Source organism: Neopelma chrysocephalum, unplaced genomic scaffold (assembly GCF_003984885.1).
Source record: "Neopelma chrysocephalum unplaced genomic scaffold, ASM398488v2 Primary Assembly neopelma1_357, whole genome shotgun sequence".
NCBI classification, from domain to species: Eukaryota; Metazoa; Chordata; class Aves; order Passeriformes; family Pipridae; genus Neopelma; species Neopelma chrysocephalum.
In genome coordinates this window covers 66,257-86,945 of record NW_020898021.1, presented here as the reverse complement: position 1 = coordinate 86,945, position 20,689 = coordinate 66,257, and the positions used below count along the sequence as shown (strand labels likewise).

General features: G+C 56.5%; 1 protein-coding gene across 1 annotated transcript in view; it reads right to left on the bottom strand.

Annotated features, from left to right (window-relative positions):
- LOC113978694 (arf-GAP with GTPase, ANK repeat and PH domain-containing protein 3-like) overlaps positions 1 to 20,689 on the bottom strand; it is a 73,926-nt gene that overhangs the window by 14,368 nt on the left and 38,869 nt on the right. Inside the window, exons 11-12 of the mRNA XM_027705828.1 lie at positions 19,798 to 19,966; positions 4,112 to 4,285 (exon numbers count right to left, since the gene is read on the bottom strand). Coding sequence (XP_027561629.1) covers positions 4,112 to 4,285; positions 19,798 to 19,966 — 343 coding nt within the window. The remainder of the gene's footprint in view (positions 1 to 4,111; positions 4,286 to 19,797; positions 19,967 to 20,689) is intronic.

The following is a 20,689-nucleotide window of genomic DNA, read 5'->3' as shown; positions in this document are numbered from 1 at the left end:
GGAGCAGATCAGCAGCAGCGTCCTCACGGGGCTGCACGAGGGAAGGGAGGGATCCAGGAGGTGCTCTCGGTGCCCCCGGGGCAGATCCAGGCCCCGGGATCTGCAGAGCCTCTGCAGAAGCACTGGCCCCCCCAGCACCGCTCTGCCAGACGAGGTGACTGGGGTTGCCACACTCAGGAACCTGAGCATGATGGGCTCAATAGGCTTCCGATACGGAGCTGAAGAAGCTGCATCCCCAGCAGCAACGCACCAAATTTATCCTCAATCATACTGTTCCTTACAATTAATAGCAGAATTAGAAACAATCAGGGAGCTGCCTAATTACTGTCAATTAGAGTGCGCTAATCAAGCTCCGATCACACACACACACGCTGCCGCTGCACTCACCATTAAATGTCAAATTTCATTAGAGACCAGCAACAAAATCAAAAGCCTGACATTCAATTTCAGCAGCACACACAGCGCAGGCTTCCAATCAGCATAAAAATGCAGACTCCGGGGAAGGCAACGAGGCGCAGGAGCCCTCGCTGCACTGTTAACCCTCTCCTAAATCCACTCCTGCCTCTCCAGTGTCCACCCACCCCTAGGGCACAGATGGCAGCTCCTCTGCTTCAGGCAGCTTGCCGTGCTCCCCGCCACAGCCCAGTGTTTCCCATCAAGTCCTGACCCTTCATTTCCATGTTCTGTGGCACCTGGAATTAAGGAAGGAATCACAGCATCGCACAAGGGCACAAGTTCCAGCAGCGGGACTGCGGGGACCTGCCAAGCCCTTCTCCCACCCCAGCCCAGCCTCTGCCTCCCCAGTTCAGCCTGCTTTGGTCAGACTGACTCTCTGGGGCTTGATCTGTCTTGACAAACATCAGCAGTGGGGTGGAGAGGGGAACAGTGGGATACAGAGCAGCACAGAGGGAAAGAGCCCAGGACCTCCCAGGGGTCGGAGGGCAGCCAGTGTCCCACTCACATTGGATGGGAGAGGACTCAGCATTGGATCTATCCCAACTCTGGCTTCTCCTGCACTGACACAGACTAGTAGGGTGTTTCTGATGCTATTTATCCACAGGGAAATAGCTCACCCTTGACAATTAGGAGAGATAAATCTAATAAAATCAGACTCCAGTTTTATAAATATAAATTACTGATCCTGTTACAGGACTGTGCTTAGAGCAGGTGTGAGGCACCTTCAGCTCCCAGCCGCAGGTCACAGGGGACCTGAACTTTCTCGTCAGTGGCTACACATGGTGCCTCCAGCCTCCCTCTGCTGCCCACCTGCTCACCAGGATGCCCCCCGGGCCAAACTCTGTGCTGCCAGCACTCTGCCCCCCTCCAGGCTCAGTGAGTGGGGTCGTGCACTTCTGCACTCCCAGCAATGCTCCTGCAGCCAGCCGTGAGCCTGGCACCTCCCGAGGGATCACTGCCCTTGTCCCTGCTCTTACTGCCCAGCACCAGAGCTGGGGGCTTCCAGGGCCATGGTGGGATGGGGTTGGGATGGCAGTGGGGGGGGCCAGCATGTGGAATATACTCCCTCTGCAAGATCAGGTGTTGCTCGCTCCCCTTCCTTCCCCAGCAGGGCCAGTGAGCCCCTCTGATCCACCCAAGGACTTCCAGGTCCCTGTCTCACCATGGAACCCTCCACAGGCACACGTGGGACCTCCTGGGCTCCATCTCCAAACCAGCCAGTCTTATGGGTGGCTCTGGGACCCCACAGGTGGGTCACAGAGCTCCTCCATAAAGGACAGACATGGAATGTGCTGGAGCACGTTTACATGACCGTATGTCCCTGTCCATCCCTCTTCTGTGTGCACTCCAGGGCACAACTGGAGCAGGCAGCCTGTCCTCAGGGGTCAGGAGGGCAGCCTACACCCTCGGCATGTGCCCAAAATCTGCTCTGAGCAGAGGAATATTGTTCACCTGCCTGGCCATGTAGAGCTGGAAACACAGCAGAGAGCTCAGACCCTGGAAGAGCTGGGGTTCAGGTGTGGTGCAGGGACCCCCTCACAGTGCTCAGTCCCTTGGTGGAGGGGTGGTGGTGCTGCTCAGCTTGGCACTCTGTGCCATGTGGAAAGCACTGCCTACCCCCCAAATGCCCCCTCCCTCGTGATGCTGAGAATCCACTTCTGCTGGCTGTGGCTGTGGGTGGCACAGCCCATGGACACAGCCCTGGGACCCCTGGGACCCCTGGGTTGGTGGTCCCTCGTGTGCCACAGGCCCTCCAGCACGGCTGGCCCCGTTACGTGTCTGTGGAGCACCAACACAGGGTATGGCCAGGCAGGAGTGACCACAGGGCTCGGGGTCCAGCACAGTGCAGCAGGACCCAAGAGTGGACAAACAGCCACCAGCACTCGGGACACACTGAGCATTGAGCTGACATCTTACCCCTGTGTCACGGGGAGGAGCAGCAGCAGAGAATCACAGGAAGTCTTGGGTTGGAAAGGACCAAAGATCATTCAATCCCATCCCCCTAAAACGGGCAGGAACACCTTCCACTAGATCAGGTTGCTCCAAGCCCCGTCCCACCTGGCCTTGAACATTTCCAGGGATAAATCCACCTGCTTTTGGTTTAAAAATGTTATTCCTTGTCCTGCCACAACAGACCCTGCAGCTCAGCTCCCGTCTGTCAGTCTCCAGTTACTGTGAATGGAAGAGGCGGATTGGTCTGGGTGCTTTGAGCATGGACAGCCCGAAGGACAGGAGGAGAGTAACGGAGCGGGGGGGCTGGGGAGGCCGAGGGACAGGATGCAGGAGGATGGGGAGCAGAGGGATGGAGAGCAGGGACTGGATGGCTCTCCTGTGACACCCGGGCCAGGCCACGGCAGGCCAGTGCACAGCCCCCAGCTCTGCAGTGGGGCCGCTGGGAGGAGGGATCAGACCTGCCACACCAGGCAGGAGGGCACTGGGGCAGGGAGCTGCTCTCCGCAGGGGCTGTGCCACAGAATCCACCCGTGCCAAGGTGCCTGGTGTGCCGGCCGCGGTGCTGCACGAGGGTGTCAGAGCTGCTGCCGTGCACGCCGGGGCACGGAGGATCCCGCTGCCTGCGCTCACGGCTCCCACGGGCCGGCACCGGGGACCCTCTCCCGGCACGGGGATGAAGAGACACACCCGTGTCCGGAGCATCTCAGATGCGCTTCCCCTGGCCGGGGCTGCCCCGCGCCCCCCGTGTCCGAGGCGAGGGGGCCGCCGGCACATCCCCGCTCAGCGCTGCGCCCTTCCGCTCCCCTCGCCCGCGCTGCCCCATCAGCAGTAACAGTCTGATTAATTCGCTTCCAGCAGGGAGCTGATGGGGCCAATGATGGAGCCGCTGCATCAGGCGCGCTGAAATTGATAGTTTTTCACAGTTACAAATGAGGAGCCTCCTCAGCTGCAAATGGCGCCCGCACAGTCGGACTCCGGTAATGATCATAAAGAGGCTCCTTTAAACTGCGAAAGCCCCTGGGAGCGGGCGGGGGGGCGGCTGCCGCGCTAATGAGAACTACAAGGGGCGAGCAGGCATGGAAATGGCTCCTCCACTCTTGATGTGCATTTAACTGCTTTTTTAGTGCGGCGGCAGAGCCAGGAACGAAGGAGTGATGAATGCAGCACAAAAGCATTTATTTTCCAATTCGGCAAAGTGGCTACGTTGGGAAATGTATGAATTATTTTAATTCACTCAACTGTCCTGAAACATCACAGAGAGCGAGTGAGCGTGGGGGGAGGGGGCGGGCCGTGCTCAGTGTGTGCTCCAGAGACAGGAATCACTCCTATTTGTTCAGCTGCCCCAAAATCTGGGAGATGGGGGTGCCGGCAAGGAGCAGAGATAGGGAAAGCGGTAGTTACCCCTGGCACGGTGAGCTGGGAGTGAGGTCAGAGCAGAGAGGTCGGAACCATCCTGCTGTGGAGCAGCATCCCTCGGCTGGACCTTCTCCACGCCCAGCAGGAGAGCTTCTCCCCCGGCTGGGACACTGCCAGCCGACCCTCGCTAAGGGGGACAGCCCCAGTGAGGCCCACAGGCTGTGTGTGACACCCACGAGCAAACTCCAGACTTGCAGCCACGGGGCAGAGCTCAGGACTGCCCCATTGATGAAATGAGTCCCCACTTGCCACAGGTAAGGGGAGAGGGGCCAGGAAGGCTACTCACAGGGGTTGGGGCAGCTGCCGGGGATGGCCACAGCCTCGTTCCACTGGTCTGCGCTGGACACGGAGTAGGAGCGCTGGTGCATCCCGTCCGGCTTGGAGCTGAAGCCCACCAGGTTGATGCCGCTGATGGAGCGCTCGGAGTGCAAGGACGTGCTGCTGGTCGAGTGGGGAGCACCTGCAAGAGAGACACGAGCTGAGCACAGCCCCACTGCTGCCCTGCAGCACGGGGGACAAGGCACAGTGCCCTACACCTGATGCCACATTCGTCCAGTGGCCCTGCATAAGGACAGGCTCTCTCTGTCTCTCCTCTCCCAAGGGGTGCTGGTGCATCACCCCAAGGGTGCTGAGAGAAGAGCCCAGTGCACCCCACTTCCCAGAGGAACCCCAGTTGGTGGGTTTCAGTGCAGCACCCCAGGATGCACAGCTGGGGATCCCGGCACACAGCTTTCCCACAGTTGGAGTTCATGGTCTGCTCACGATTTTCACTACTGCCTCCAGCACCTCGGCAAACCCAAACCCACTCCATGGCCACCATGCCCACCCTCATCCCTCAGCTTCACTCCCTGGGTGTCCCTGGCAGTAAAATCCAGCCGTGCAGGAGGCACTGGGAGAGAGTGGGCAATCAAACAGAGGGTGTCAAAGGGACAAGCAGGGGAACAGACATCTGTAAGATGGGAACAGCAGGTGGAAATGCTTCTTCCCACTCGCTGGAAACCCCTGTGACTGTGCCCAGGAACCCAAACCCCTGAGAGAGGGGTGTTTTTAGGACCAGAGGCTGTCACAGAGGACAAGATCGCTCAGTGCTTCAAAACGGGTCAAGTGTTTCTGGATTACAAGAACACCCAAAATTTCGAGAACAGCAAACAGGGCAGTTCTGACAGGGAGCACACATCATCCTGTTCAGTCTGCAGGCAATCTGCCATGGAGGAGAACACTGCCCCGAGGGACCCCACTGCACCTCCTCACTGCCAGCCCCTTCCTGTGCTCCCCTCAGGGCATTCGGCTCCAGCCCCTGCAGAGGATGTGCTCTGGGAGCTCAGGGTGGAGCAAAGGGGCACCTTTCCTACTCTGAAGCTGCAGTCTCCTCCTTCCATGCCCGGAGGCGCAGAGGCTGAGCTGGGATTCCCACTGCAGCCCACCTGCCATGGCCAGGGCAGGGCTGTGGAATGGCTCCGTGCACAGCACACCACAGCTCCAGCCCTGGCACACCGACCCCTCCACGGCCACGGCACACCTGGGCTACCAGCCACCACGAGGAACTGAGCCCCGGGTTCAATGGGACTGCTGTGGCAGTGGGAACCTTCCACAGAACAAGTGGACACCTGCAGGAGTGGGTTCCCAGCAAAAGCTGCTACAGCCAGGGCAGTTCATCTGTGTGAAACCAGCCCCACTTGGCTCCTGTGGATCTCAGCACGGCCGAGGTGGAAGGAAGGTCTGGCATCATCCCGTCCAGCTCCAGCTCAAGGAAGACCCCCCCAGTCAGCAGCCCTAGACTGTCTGACAGGTTTGGAGCATCTCTGACGAGGCAGATGGCACAACCTCCCTGGGCAACCTTTCTCTGTGCTGGACCACTCTTCACGAAGAGCAGAGACCCATAAAATCCCACGTGGAGCCCCAGAGTTTGTACATAAATGTACATTTCTGTTCCTGCTGTTTCCATGAAAACCCAAGGGATGCTGTTCAGATGCTGCTGGTACCTGGGCACAGCCGGGGCTGCCCGACAGGACAGCTCAAGAGCCCAAATCTCCCCTCCAGAGAACAGAGGGGTGATGTGCCCACCAGCCCTGCACCAGGCATGTCTGCCACCCACCATCATCATCATCATCATTGCCACCCCTCATTCATCGCCAGCATGGCAGGTGCCTCCCACCCTCCTCTTCCCTGCACCAACCCTGTACCAAAAATCCCCTTTCCCTGCTTTGTTGTGCAGGGATCACCCACGAGCCTTGGCTGCAGATCCTGCCTGCCAGGGACACGGTGCCCCTGCACCTTGAGCTGCCAGGACCCTGCACCCTGAGCTGCCAGGACCCTCACCCCAAGCTGCCAGGGCCTCAGCACCCTGCACCCCGAGCTGCCAGGACCCTGCAGTGCCCCTGTCTCGCTGCCTCCAGCCCGGCTGCTGCACGCTTCCCCCTCCCTCCCCTTGTTCAGCACCACAGAAACACGTGTAAAACCATGACACTGACTTTGCCTCTAATTAGCCCTTAATTTACAAGACACACTCGGAAGGGTAATTAGCTGGCGCTCTGCTACTGACTGCTGCATCCATCTCCTCTCGCCTCCTCGTGGGAGGGAGCCTGCTGCCACTGGAGCAGGGACAATGCTGCTCTCCCCAGACCGGGATGAGCTGGGGCCTGGGACAGGACTGCATGGGATGGGATGGGATGAGAACAGGTTGTCCAGCACTCAGGCAGTGCCTGCCAGCCCCAAGCCCCCCACATACAGCCCGTGTCCACAGCCACACCTACAGAGGAAAGGAAGGTGAAGAGAGGAGAACAGAGGGGCTGGGAGAAGCTGCTTCCTCAGAGGGGAAAGTCCTGCAGGGCTCCAGGGAGCCCAGATCTTCACTCTGCACCCCCACTCAGCCATGCTGGGAGCCCCAGTCTGCCAGGATATGCCCATCCAACACTCCTCTGAGGAGCAGTGCAGGCTGCCATGAACACCCAAAGTTCCATTTTGAAAGAAGGAACAGCCTCCATCAGCCTCTCCAGCCCCTCCAAGCTCCTGGCACCTCATTCTCACTGCCTGGAGTCACCCAGCTGTGGGGGAACCCCCCCACAGCCCATCCACTCACTCAGCTCGTGGACCTTGCCCCGCTCAGCTCCAGCGTGTTCCAGGGAGCTCCTGGGTGGTCCCAGCAAGGCCAGAGCTCTCAGGAATTGTGTCCCTTTGGAAGCAACACCCTGGTAGCCGCTGGATATGTCCCTTGTAAATTGGGCAAGCCAAGTGACAGGTGAATAGACAGCTACATGTAAACACTATCTGTCCCTGAGCCAACACCTCCAGGGGCCGAAACCCCGACCTGCTGACAGCCCCCCAAGTCCCTCCCCAGTCACTGTTCCCTCACCCCCCCAAGAGACTCACGTGGCCACATCAGTGTGACCCAAGGCTCCATGATGTCTTTTCAGCACAGCCCAACTGATGGATGTGGCAGTGGATGGAAAAAGACCTGAAACCAGAATGGCCTCTTCCCAGGCATGACATGTGGCAGCCTGGACCCTTTGGTGAAACACCTGGATCAGAGCAAACTGGGAATTCTTGTTAAGGTGAGGCTGCCCAGGGAACAGGGTAAAGGTGTGTTAGCCAAAGGGGCACTGTCAGCTGGGAAGGAGATCATTTGCAGAGTCACTTAAAGATCTTTTTAGGGTCTCTTTAATATTTTCAAGAGAAATTTGGCAAAATAATGCAAAGGGTCTGGTGAAATTTCCTGGTGACATTATGCTGGTGCTGCTTCCCGGCCCTTGCAGCACAGGGGAACCCAGCTTCGGTGTGGGGAATGGGCTATGCTGAATTTTAAAGAGGCACCAGCTGAAAGCAGTTTGGGGATCCCCCCGGGTTTATGGCCAAGGACAGGACAGGTCTTTCCTCTGGACTGCCAGGCCCTGCTCCAGCACAGGCAGAAGGACACTGCTGCTGTGCCACGGTGCAGAAGGACTGTCAGCATGTGGCCTGAGATGGTGATGGAGGTGCTCCAGGACGGGGTGAGGACACCCTGCCATGGAGCAAACCCTGTTTTCTCTGGTACTGCAGGGGCTAGTACAGTAGCACAGTGCAGGTTAATGCCATTGACCCTCTGCCAAACTGTGTCCCAAGGAGTCATCAGTCACCGCTGCCCCTTAACCAAAATTTTAGGGCATTTGTTGCCAACTGATTACCATTTATTTCAAATAAGAACCAGGATTACTGCACGTCACCTCAGTGTACTGCTCTGCTGGTGCCCGCAGCCAAGCATGTCTCAAAGCCTCCCCAAAAGCCATTGGGACCCCAGTACATGGAGCTGGATGGGAACCCACCTCCAGCTGGTGGGAAACTCCTCCACTCCCAGAAACCAACCGGTTCCTGAGGGGAGGTGAGAGCCAAGGAGCCTGGTAGAGCTGCCTGTCTGTAAGATCCCTGCTGGGGAGGACATAACTCACCCCTCCCTGCCAATGGGCTGGCAGCTGACATGGCACAAACACAGCTGTCCTGGGAGCCCCTGTGGCTGCTGTTCCCAGAGCCATCCGTGCCCCAGAGCTGCTCTGGAGCCAGGAGTCTCTGTGAGGCTGGATTTCTGAAGGAAGCATTGCATGCTGTTACCGGGACATCGGCAGGTCCTCCCTCAGGAACAATTCCCACTGGTAACAAGGCCAAAACACGTGGGGTGGCTCCCAGGAGCACTGGGATGGAGACGTGCAATTTGAAAGACACCAACCTCCACGTTTTGCTCAGGGCTGACCACCAAGCCAAGCACCCACACAGTGCCCAGGCATGGCAGGGCACGTTCCGGGGTGACAGATGGACAGGTGTCCTTCCCAGCTCTGCCAACAGCGAGTGTCTGTGTGGAATCACTGATCCAAACCGTGGGTGACTGAGGTTTCCCAGCCCAGCTCCACAGCAGGGCCATCAGGATCTGGCAGCTTGCGCACAGCGGGAGCCATTGCCATGCACTGGGCCTCACAGCTGCTCTGACACAAAGAATCTCCCTCCTCTCTCAGTGCTGCCTTTGGAGAGCAGGGGTTTGGACATCTGCATGTGCTCAGTGACTATGTGACACCCCAGCTCCCACCAAAGCTGGCCCGTGGTGGGTACAAACTGCCAGGACAAACAGCCCTGTGTGGTGCCGATGCCTCTGGGAGGACTGAGAGCCTGGGCTGGCCATGACACCTCCCGTCTCCCAGCCAAAGCTCTGGAGCACACGAGATAAGCCAGGGCTTCTCCAGCCCACACACCAACTCACCTCTGGTTCAGATGGCAGATGACCCCACGTACAGAGCTACAAGACCCAGCAAACCTGAGAAAGCTGGGAACAGTGACGCTGCCCCCCAGAGTCCTGCACCCAGAGCACATCACCAGCCTGGAAACCAGAGGCAGCCACAGCCCCTCCATCCTCTCCAGCACGAGCTCTGCCCGCACCAAGCCCCCACACAGAGCCCTGAAACCAGCTGAGGCACCCCATGTCCACCCACCGAGCAGCTCCATGGCCAAGGAAAGGAGGTTGGAGCTATGTAGGGAAGAGGGATCCACTGGGAGAGTGATGACATGCCTGGATTGGGAGCCAGGAGCAGCCAAAGGAGCCCTTGGACTGCCTGAGCTTGGCTGCTCAGCACTAAGTCACACCACAGGTCTGCCTGCAAGTCAGTCCTTCCTGAATAAGGATGGATCTGTCAGAAAATCTGATCCCAACTCGAATATTGCCAGTGCCAGAGAGATCACTGCCACTCTGGGTAAGTGGTTCCAGTGGTTAACTGCCTTTTCTGCTGAAATCTGGGCCTTATTTCTGGTCTGAGTTGTCTTCCTCCTGTCACCATCACTGGATCCTGGTACCTTTTATCTGATAAAGAGCTCTCTTCAAATTTCTGTTCCTATACAGGTACTTACAGATGGTGTTGAAATTATCTCTTAACCTTTTCTCCGATAAACTAAACAAATTGAGCTCCTCAAATCTTTCTCTACAAGGTGTTCTGGGAGCAGTTCCTGGTTTTTACAGCCCTTTCCAGTCCATCATTTTCCTTCTCATACTGTGAACACAGAAATCCATGAACCTGAGCCCTCTGGAAGTCCTCTCCAGTCCCAAACTGACTGTCACCATCCACACATCAGACCTTGACAACACCTTCTAGAATTCCTGATTTAAATAATTCAGCCTTGCTGATTCCAACATGTCCACATCTCCTACCTGCTGTTTAATTCGCTGCCTAATTACAGTTGGAATATGAAGAATTCATCATTCTGTGCTGAGATACATCATCTTGCCTTTCCCAGACACCAACACAAGTGTTCACTGAGCACTTCACTTTTTTTCCTTATTAGCCATTCTACTATTCCCATACAGTAATGAAGGAATGCTGGGGTTAGGATTTGTTAGTTCTTAATAAACTTGAAAAAACCCTTTTCACTGTTTGTAACTCTGCTGGTTCCTGTTCAGCCTGTTCTGACAGACTTGGGCAAACGTCCCCAAACTGGGCAGCTCTCCCTGGGGCAGGCAGTGTTGGTGTCTCCATCAGCTGGACACCCCTGTCCCCGGGGAGGAGGTGCTGGGGGGCTCTCCCCAGCAGCTGTGCTGTGCTGGTGCTCTCACCTCCCTGGTGACTTTGTTCCTCAGTTCCTCATCACCATCCTTTACCAAATGCATTTAACTTCCTCCCCCGATCCGGCGGGCACGGAGCGCGGTGCAGAGCCGTGAGCCCAGAACAAACTGACACAACCCTTTGTGTGGCCACAGCCACAGCGAGTCTGGGAACGCCAGGACCTGGAATGCTTCCCACAAAGCCAGGAGGGTCACTTCGAGGGCTGCTCACAATTAATCACTCAGGGCGGATGTTGGGCCGGGAGCGCTGGCACGGGGCTGAATGGCAGTGGGAGCCTTGCCGTGGCTCCAGCTGGCTGTGCTGGGCCACATCGGTGCCACCAGCCTCTGCCTGGTGCAGCTTCCAGCTCCTGCTCAGCACTTATCTATTACTTTATCATGTTGCTGTTAATTTTATCACTTTTTACACGCACACAGACACAGTCGCACGAGCCGCAGCAGCACCACGCAGGCAGCTCCCTCTGCCTGTCCCTGTCCCTTCCACCAGGACACAGAGGGAACAGTTCACCTCTCCTCTCAACCCTGACTGACACGTTTTTAAGCAGTGAAACCTTCCTTTTCATTTTAACCTTTTGGTACCCAGTAAGATACTCTTTAAACACTTCTAATTACGCTTTACTTCCCCCCCCAACCCCCCCCGTTTAAGTTCCTTCTCCCTAAAGATCTGGCATGTAATTGCTTCCAGCTTGGTGAAATTGTCTCAGATACATTTTTGTGTGCATGTGTCTGTGCATGTGTGTGTTTAATACTCTATTTCTGATTGAATTTTACTCTGCCTGAACACCAGCACAACACACTCAGGTTACTGTTACCTAAGCCAGTACCGAATTTGGTTCGGTGACTCATTACCCCCATCAGCTCAGATGGGGTAATGGTGGCATTCCCCATGGAGCTGCCCTGCTGTTTGGAACCAGGCTTCAGGAGGTCCAAGGAAGCTCTACTGCAACTTGGCAAAGCCCTTCAGTGACTTTCACCACAATGTTATTTACACTCCAACACCTCAGAAGTGTTTCTGAGGCACCCAAACTGAGGTGCTGGGAATAAGCAGTGGGAGCAGAAGAAGGAAGCAGGGTCTATGTCCCAGATCACTCTCCTCGTCTGTTACTCTGACCAAAGGAGTCACTTACAGTCCTTGTAGAAACTTAGAAAAGTAAGCTGCAGAAAATGTACCAGTAACACTGTCTAACACCCAGAACAGCTCCTGTGCAGCTGGACAGCCCCCAGGAGACCCCTGCAATGGTGGAGGGAGATAGACACTCATGATTGGCAGCACTGACACAGATCCCCATTTGCATGTACAGGCAGAGCAGGAATTCAGGTCTGAGACAGAACTGCAGGAGGGAAGGAAGCAGAGCCAGAACTTTCTGGGCTTGCTGTGGAGTGTGGACCAGGACCAGCACTGCAGGGACCGATGGAGAACAGCCCCTGCCCCCAGCTCCTAAGTGTAGATGGGACAGGGCTGTTCGAGGATGCTGGCATTGTATTTTCCTACATAACTCCTGTTTCCAAAGCCATTCACTCACATCATGCTTCACCCACTCCTGCCTGCTCTGCCCACGAAGGCTGCCGGGCACACGGCAGCACAACCTCCCAGGGTGCACAACTCCGAGGGGGCAGAGCAAGCCCTGCTCTGTCTGGAGAACAGGAGGGCTCTGTCCTTTGCCTGCTAGTGATGGGTTTTTGCACCTTCCTCTGGGGCACCTCCCTGTCCAGCAGAGCACAGATCCCGGGCACTGCCCATGGCAGACGCAGGTCTGGATGGATTCACTGCCTGCCCTCAGGGATGAGCTGGGGCTGTGAGACAGCAAAGGACAGGAGTCTGTGGCCTGCAGCAAGTTGCTCCCCAGCTCCTCTCCCTCCTGCAGCACAAGCCTGGGCTGTATGGAGGAGAAAACTCGGTTTGCTGGAGAAAGTCCTCAGTCCACCTTGGAGAACACCGGTCACCCCTCCGGCCCTGCCCTCCCTGGCACTGCCGGGCAAGTTATTTACACTGAGATTGTCACAGCTGGCCACAAATTACACCCTCGTTGCTTTTGCAGGTGCCCTGTGCAAGGCACCCTGAGCCAGATGTTCTGGAATGCAGGATGCTGAGAGCTACAGCCGCAGCCGCAGGGCCTGGCTGGCTGCCCCGTGCCCACCTGTGCCCACCTGGCTGCCCTGTGCCCACCTGTGCCCACCTGGCTGCCCCGTGCCCACCTGGCTGCCCCATGCCCACCTGTGCCCACCTGGCTGCCCCGTGCCCACCTGTGCCCACCTGGCTGCCTCTGTCACCTCCACCGGCCCTGGGAAGGGCTCTGTTGCCTTGTGCTCCTCTCTCCCTGCTCCTCTCCTCCACCCCTTCTCCGAGGCCTTCTCCCTGCTTAGCCCTGCACTGCACGGCTCCTTTAGTGTTCTGGCAAGGAGTAAGTGCATCAAGTCCCAGTAATTATCTCTAATTAGGGTTAGTGATTATACTGTTGGGTCGGAGAAAATCAATCTCTGGTTTCCCATCAGGAAGGGCAGGGAGAGCTGGGGTGGGGAGGGAGGAAGCACTGGCAGCTCCCTCTGTGCTCTGATCCCTCCCACGAGCCTCTCCCTGCCCACACGGCTCCGGTGCTCCCAGTTCCAGGGGCAGGAGCTGAGTGGGAGCTTTGTCTGAGCCGTGGCAGCCAGGGCACAGCCTGGCTCTGTTGCTGGTTGGGACGAGGTGGGGGGAGAGCAGAGTCAGGGCCCAGCACGGCCGATGTTCCCACACCCACGGGGCAGGATGGGGATGCAGCGAGGTCCTTCCCGTGGGGCCGTGGGGGTTGTGCCCCGTGTGGGGGCACAGTGCAGCACGATGGAGCCACAAAGGCTCCCCTAAAGGGCAGAGAGGAGCAGAGACCTGAGCAGGTCCTACATGTCCTCTAGGCACAGGATACACCCAGTGATGGGGCAGAGACACCTTCCACTAGACCAGGATGCTCCAAGCCCCATCCAACCTGGCCTTGGACACTTACAGAGATGGGGCAGCCACAGCTCATGAGTGTCAGCAACTGAAGGGGCCTCACGGGCCCCAGAGCAGAGTGTTTGCTTTGGGGGCATGGGATCCAACCAACACAATGCTGAAAAATCCCCAAAACCACTATTCCAGTCACTTATACCAACCCATGCCTAACAACATGTTCCTCCTGCTCCAAGTGCCTGGGACAGACTCTGAGCTCTGAACGACAAGATGGTGAAAAGAACTAAAAAAAGGCCAAGTTCATGAGAAAGAAAAAGCAATTCTTGGGCTCCAGACTTGGGGCACAGAGTTAGGGGATACTTTTGGCTTCATCTTCTCTTTGCCTCCTCAGTTTTCCTTCCTTAGAAAGAAATCATAACATTTGAAATAACCAGGTTACAATGCTTGGAAATATGACATTCATCCTAACTCTACCATAACCCAGCAAATAAAACCTCGAGCTGATCCAGCAGAATCTTGGCCCTCCAGGCTTCTGTCCAGCACCAGAACCAGGCACCAAAGATTGATGGTCCTGTCCTGCCTCGGGTCATCCTGCCTGGCTCCCTCCACACTCCTCCTCTCCCCATGGAGTCCTGACAATTTCAATGCAAACCCTTGAACCAACAGCTCCAGCCTCACATTTGGATTCATCCTCCTCCTTCAGACACTCAGATAAACATTCATAAGAGGTTACCATATGAATGTAATGGTGAATGTATAATATTTATAATATACACATGAATTTGCAGTATTTTATACATGATTCATGATGCAAGATATTAATTACAGATAAATTTTAGTAAATCTCTCATCTTGGCTCCATCTTCAGACTACAAACAACCCTTTAACGTGTTATTGGGAAGGGTAGAGGTCCCACACTGAAGAACAGACAGATCCTCACCCCCTTCCTTTCTGTTCAGCATCCCCATGTCCGAGTTACAGAATCCCAGACTGGTTTGGGTCAAAGGGACCTTAAAGATCATCCAGTTCCACCCCCTGCCCTGGCCCTTGGCTGAACAGTAGTGGCTAATGTTGGACTTTTCCCATTGGACTCCACAGAAAGCTGAATTCACGGCTGGAGGGAGGGATGGTGTGTCCCCACATCCCTCACTGAACGAGCTGTGCAGGGGCACTGCCCCCAGCCTGGTCCTGAGGGGCAGCACTGGGGCCCTGCTCTGGCTTTCATTCTGCTGCCCAGCTCCCAGGGACCACAATCCAGGGTGGAGTGGCACAGGATCCTCCCTCCAAGTGGGACATATCGAAATGATGTGCAGCAGCCATGGATTTAGGAGCAGGTGCCACACATCACGCAGGTAACAGAACAGCCACAGCACTATGGGCAAATCCAGGGGGCAGAAAAATCCATCCGGCTTTCCCTACAAAGCAGGGAGCACATGTAACTTGGGACATCCCCAGACACGTGCCAGGGCAGGGTGACACCAGCTGCTCCAGCACCCAGGGACAGGAAAAGCAACTTTGTTCCAGAGGTGCGAGCTGAGCTTTCCCTCCTCAGTCCCCAAATTCCCTGCTCCGACCCGACGAAACTGTTGCACAACCAGGCACGAGCTGATCCACCAGCATCCTGTCTGCCATGACCTGCGCCACCCTGCTCTCACTGCTCTTCTTCCCTCAATGTCATTGTCCCCCACGGCGAGCAGTGGTGTGCCAGGGAAACAGGTTTTCCCTTTTCTTTGTTAATTCTTCCCTCATTACATTTGAAATTCCACAATCAGTGTGCACTGTAATTGTCGAATTTGATGCTAATGATTAATGAATTAAACATGGATCCATCAATTAGTCCTCGGAGAATAATTCTGCATAAAGCAGCGGATAATGTAATTACAGTAACAAAGATAATGAGATGTTAACATCGACGGAGCCCGACGTGACATGATCACAGCAGGCTCAGCAACCCCGGCCTGGGGGAGCCAATCCCTCACTCTGCAGAGGCAGAGCATCGGGGGGCACGGGCCTGGCAGAGGGGGGGTCTGTCACTGCAGTGCTCCCCCAGCACCGGCACCAGCACCGTGCTCTGCTCCTGCCCGCCCTGTGCAGACACTCCCGGCCATCCGCTCCAGGAGCCACAACGGAGCTGCCTGGAAAACCAACCCAGCAAAGATCCCGAGCTGCCCGGACAGCCAGCACCATCCCCTGCCATCCCCATGTTTGGGAGCGGCCCAGACCAGTGCAGGCTCCCTCCCACCACTGCACGCGGCACACGGGGCCAGGGACAGGCACCATGCCAGGAACTCCCCTGCCCGTGCTGTGGAGCTGAGAGTCGGTGCCAGCACACCGGATTTGGCCCTGGGACAGACAGACCCTCGTCACCTCGGAGCACACACAAGCATCAGCCAAGCCCTGCACCCCAAGCAGTGGTTCCCACCACTACCTGCTCCAGAAAACGCTCTCCCGGGGCTGCAGGAGCGATGCTGCGGGAGGAGAAGGAAGAGGAGGAGGGCTCACACCCCACCAGCCCCGACACACATCAGACCATCTGGACTGTCCCCTGGGGTGAGGGGAACCAAGCAGCACCAGCCCCTTCCAGCTCCTTCCCCACCTAAAACCTTCCAGAGCTTGAGCTCACACCCTTGCACTGAGTCCAACCAGCCCACCCTGCTTGGCCTCCCCAGCACCGGGGATGCTGCTGCCACCTCTGCTCTCCTGCACCACTCAGCAGCACATCCCATGGGAGGATCACGGTCCTCAGAGAGCTGGACAGTCCCTCACGAGCCCCCAGAACTGGGCAGAGCCTTTCCCTTTAGCCTGCTCTGCTCACACTGTGCTCTGGCTCTCCCATGTTTGCTATCAGGAACTGCCTCCAGTCGCTGCCTGCAGGCACAACCATCTCGGTCGGCACTGCTGCAGACTCTTCCTTCACTTCACTTCCCACTCCAAGGCAGGTTTCCCAGTGTTCACCTCCTCGGCATCCTCTGACATCGTTCAGCTGTTTGCAGTGCCAGGGAGCAGCTCGTGTGCTCCGTGCATGGCCACGTTAAGTGCCATGTATGTACCTGCACAGGTGTCATGGACCACGGTCCCAGGACCTTCCTGCCCCTCTCCCCTTTGCTGACACTTTGGAGCAGGTCCCTACAAACCTCTGGGGAGCAGGAACACAGGGCACAGCCGGGCTGAGGCCAGGCTCTCGTGCTGACTGACACTGGCCATAGTTTCCCTGGGCTGCCATCTGTTCTCCCCCACTAAAGTCACTTTGCATCCCCTCTGCACTTGGATATGAGCTGCCCTCATTCCTCGAGCCAGAGACACATGCTGAGCACAATGAAGAGCAGCACGAGGGTGGGTGAGCTGCTGGAACACGGCAAGGATGTACCTGTGGAGCCCTGAGGAAGAGGGCAAGAGAAGCAACATTCCATTGGGAAGAGGAGCACCAGGGATCTGAAGGAGACACCTGACCCAGCACTGCCACACCCACAGTGAATACCTGTGACCAGGCCACAGCACCTGAGAGCTCAGGCAGGAGATCTGCTTGTCCCTTTCCTGCCCTCTTTAGCCCAACACTCCAGTTCCTCCTGCCATGGGCAGGGACATCCCAGCCCTGAACACTTCTAGGGATGGGGCAGCCACAGCTTCTCTGGGCAACCTGTGCCAGGGCCTCACCATCCTCACAGCCAGGAATTCCTTCCCAATATCCCATCTAACCCTGCCCTCTGGCACTGGGAAGCCACTCCCCCTTGTTCTGTCCCTCCATCCCTTGTCCCCAGTCCCTCTCCAGCTCTCCTGGAGCCCCTTCAGGCCCTGCAAGGGGCTCTCAGCTCTCCCTGGAGCCTTCTGTTCTCCAGGAGAACCCCCCCAGCTCTCCCAGCCTGGCTCCAGAGCAGAGGGGCTCCAGCCCTGGGAGCATCTCCATGGCTTCCTCTGGACAGTAGGAACTCATCCCATCTAAAATAAATCCAAGCCTGACCACAGTAAAGTCGCCTTCTTTAATGGTTTAAATACCAGGGCACAATCATGACTGAGCTCAGAGTCCCTGCAGGTTTCACAAACACAGGCTCCTTCCTCATTCCCACTGTATTTAGCTCAGAGCTGTCTGTACCAGGCGTTATTTTGAATCCTCACCAGAGTGCTGCATCTGTGTATTTCATCCACATTAGGGCAGGGGAAGACTTTAAATTTTTTTCTCTGTCTCCCCTCTATGTCCCTGGTTTTTCCTTGCCCCAAGTAAGGACTGTGTGTGTGGTGGACATCAGCCAGCACACTCACTTACCTTGGCAGAGCTCAGGTCACAGAGGAACCACAAACACATGTTCTGCCCTCTAACCACAGCCCACCCGGGTTTGCCCAGCGGCTCCTGGGGCAAGACAGCAAATCCCTCAGGTCTCCAAAGCTCATGTCCTCAGAAGATTAACTTGTGACTGGCAGAGAACTGCAAACTTTCAGGTGCTTCCTCTCCAGTGCCCAAAGCACGTGTCAGATGAGAGATGTCCAGTGGACCCATCCCATCCCCAGCTTCAAAGTAACAGCCCCATCCTCAGCTCCAAAGGTGGCAAAACTGTAAGGTCACTGCTGATTTGGAGCTGGGTAGATTATCCACCAAATCCAGCCCTGGGCATTGCACAGGGATATGAGCATGTCACATCCGAGGGTTTGTGTCACTTGGTGACTGCATCTGCTGCAGCTGGGCTTGGAGGCATTAGAGCAGGTTGAAAAAATTCCTCAGAAAGCCCTTTACTGATTATGTACCAGGAGAAAAACCTTTGTGACATGGCAGACACACACTGGGCCAGGACAGGACACTCACATCTGGTCACAGCACTGTCCTAGTGCTGATCTCCATGTGGACACACCTGCTCTGGGCAGACCACAGCACTGCCAGGGAACTGCATCTCCTCTCGTGTAAACTGCTCTAGCTCCAGCCCCCAGGCCCTGTGCCTGCTCCAGCACTGCCCTCAGACTGAACGGCCTCGTGCCCTGCCTGCTCCTGCAGCAGTGATCAGTAATCCAGGCACATCCCAACCTGCCCCTGCCAGCCCAACAGCACTGACAGGGCTGCTGGGAGCAGGAAACGGGGTTACATCAACAGTTGGTTTGACAGCAGCATAAGCTCTTCTGTGGTTTGAATCCCTCCCCCAGTTCCGATAGCTCTGCTAAGTGAGAACTCAGCCAAGGCACCCCGGACACGCTGGTGAAGGAGTGTCCCTGTCCAGAGGCAGGAACTGTCCCCTGCTGGGGCACGCCGAGGGTGTGGGCTGGTGGTGAAGTGACAGTGTACAGGGGAGAGCTGTGGCAGGAAACAGGCAGAGCTGCACATCCCCAGTCAGAACACACGGTTTATCTGGTCTGCAGATGAGTTCTGACTCGACAGGAACAGCAGTTTGGGTTCAAAAAGGCTCATTATGCCTCCCTTGGCACTCTGTGAGCACAGAGATGTTACTGTGCCCCATCCCTCGTGTGTGTGCAATGCCAAGGATCCCAGCAGCTCCCAGCACTCGGCCCAGCTGCACCCACCCCACGTGTCCTCAGTGCCAGGACACTCTGAAGGTCCGTGCTGACAGCACCCCGGACATGGGCACAGCTGGGGCGCAGGGCAGGAATGAACAGGACAGAGATGTGGCACCAAAGTTCCCCCTCAGTGGCAACACCAGATTCTGAAGGATTTCTGTGATCAGCAGCACCACCAGCACTCCCCTCGTCACCCCAAAGAGTGCAGTTCCCATACCCTGTGCACCAGACTGTGCCAACAGCTGGCTGGGAAGGAGGTGGGTGGAAACTGCCCATCCTGGCCCAGGGCACCAGCCCCAAGGGGGAAACATAGGTAGAAAAGTCTCAAGTTCAACAGCTTCCACAGAGTGAGAATCTCCCACGGCAGGAGCAGCAGGAGGAGTGTGGCAGGAGCTCTGTGAGAGGAGGAGCATGGCTGGAGCTCTATGAGAGGAGTGTGGCAGAGGCCAGAGACCCTCCCAGCCTCCCTTCATCACACTCTGGGGCAGCTGCCCCTATTCAGTGTGCAACACAGTGATGATCCCAAACTAGCCCCTCACCATTTCTCCAGGGGACAGCAAAGAGGAAAAGAGGTTCATGAAAAAGGACAGAAACCGAGAAGAACTTGATCAAGAGCCATCCCAGGTTGGGATTTCCTTTGGTTTAGGGAGCAGCAGCTTTCCCCACGTGCAGCAACTCATCAGCCTTGATGCTCTTGAGGAAACTCCTCAAGGTTTCACGCCACCAGTTAAGCCCTTTGACTTTCTTCTGTCCTGGACACCAACCAGCACAAAAACCCAACAGGAGCTTACCTGGGACTCGCACAGAAACGCCAACATCCCCCGAAGGGACTCCCCGAGGGTGGCAAAAACAAGACACTTCAGGAGGGGTTTTGTTCCCAGCTCAGAAAAGCAAGGGCTGCTGACGTATCAAGGGAGGGACAGCTGCCAGCTCTGTGTCTGCCACACCAGCTCTTACCTGTGCCACCCACACCAGCTCTTACCTGTGCTTCCTGCCAGCTGGGAGCTGCTCCTCTCCTTGGCCAGCCCGTTGGCTTTGGGGCTGGCACTGGGCGCCGCCGCCGTCGTGGCCCTGGGGAGACGCTTGCCCGGGACCTTCACTGTCGTCCTCAGCAGATCGATCTCCTTCCCATGGACATTCTGCATGTAGTCCTGCAGCAGAGAGGCAGAAGGGTTGAAGGAAGGCAGAAGGTTGCCTCGGTCCCACACGCTCAGTTACCCTCTCATCTCCAGAACTAGCACTAAACCCAGATCCACCTGCTCCCCCATCTCCAGAACTAGCACTAAACCCAGATCCACCTGCTCCCCCATCTCCAGAACTAGCACTAAACCCAGATCCATCTGCTCCCCCTTTCTCAGCATCAGCACTAACCCCGGATCCATTCACCCCCAGGGGAACTGTTCACAGGCAGGTGCCTGTCAGTGACTTGAGGTGATCTGAGAGCTCAGCACGTCCTAGTATCTCTTGGACTACATCAAAGCCTCATGGTGGGCCAGAGGAGAAAGACCCCAGGACTCTCCCAGTGCCCACAGCTGTTTCCTGACAGTAGAAATGCAAAGCCCTGACTCCAACCTGCCCAGGACTAGCTGGTGCTGTGGAGCTGGCTCTGGAGAAGAGCCAGGTCTCACAGTCAATGCCCAGGACAGCTCTGATGTGAGTAACAATGGGACACTGCCATGGGCAGTTGGATGCCAGGACAATCCCATTTGGGAGAGCCTGACTGGGGATCAGAGATCAGACTGAGCCAAAGGGCACACAGGCAGCTGGCAGTTCCTCCTCCCTGTCATCCCTTGTTTGCTTAATTACAGCACTCAGCTGTGACAGCTAATAATATAATATAATATAATATAATATAATATAATATAATATAATAT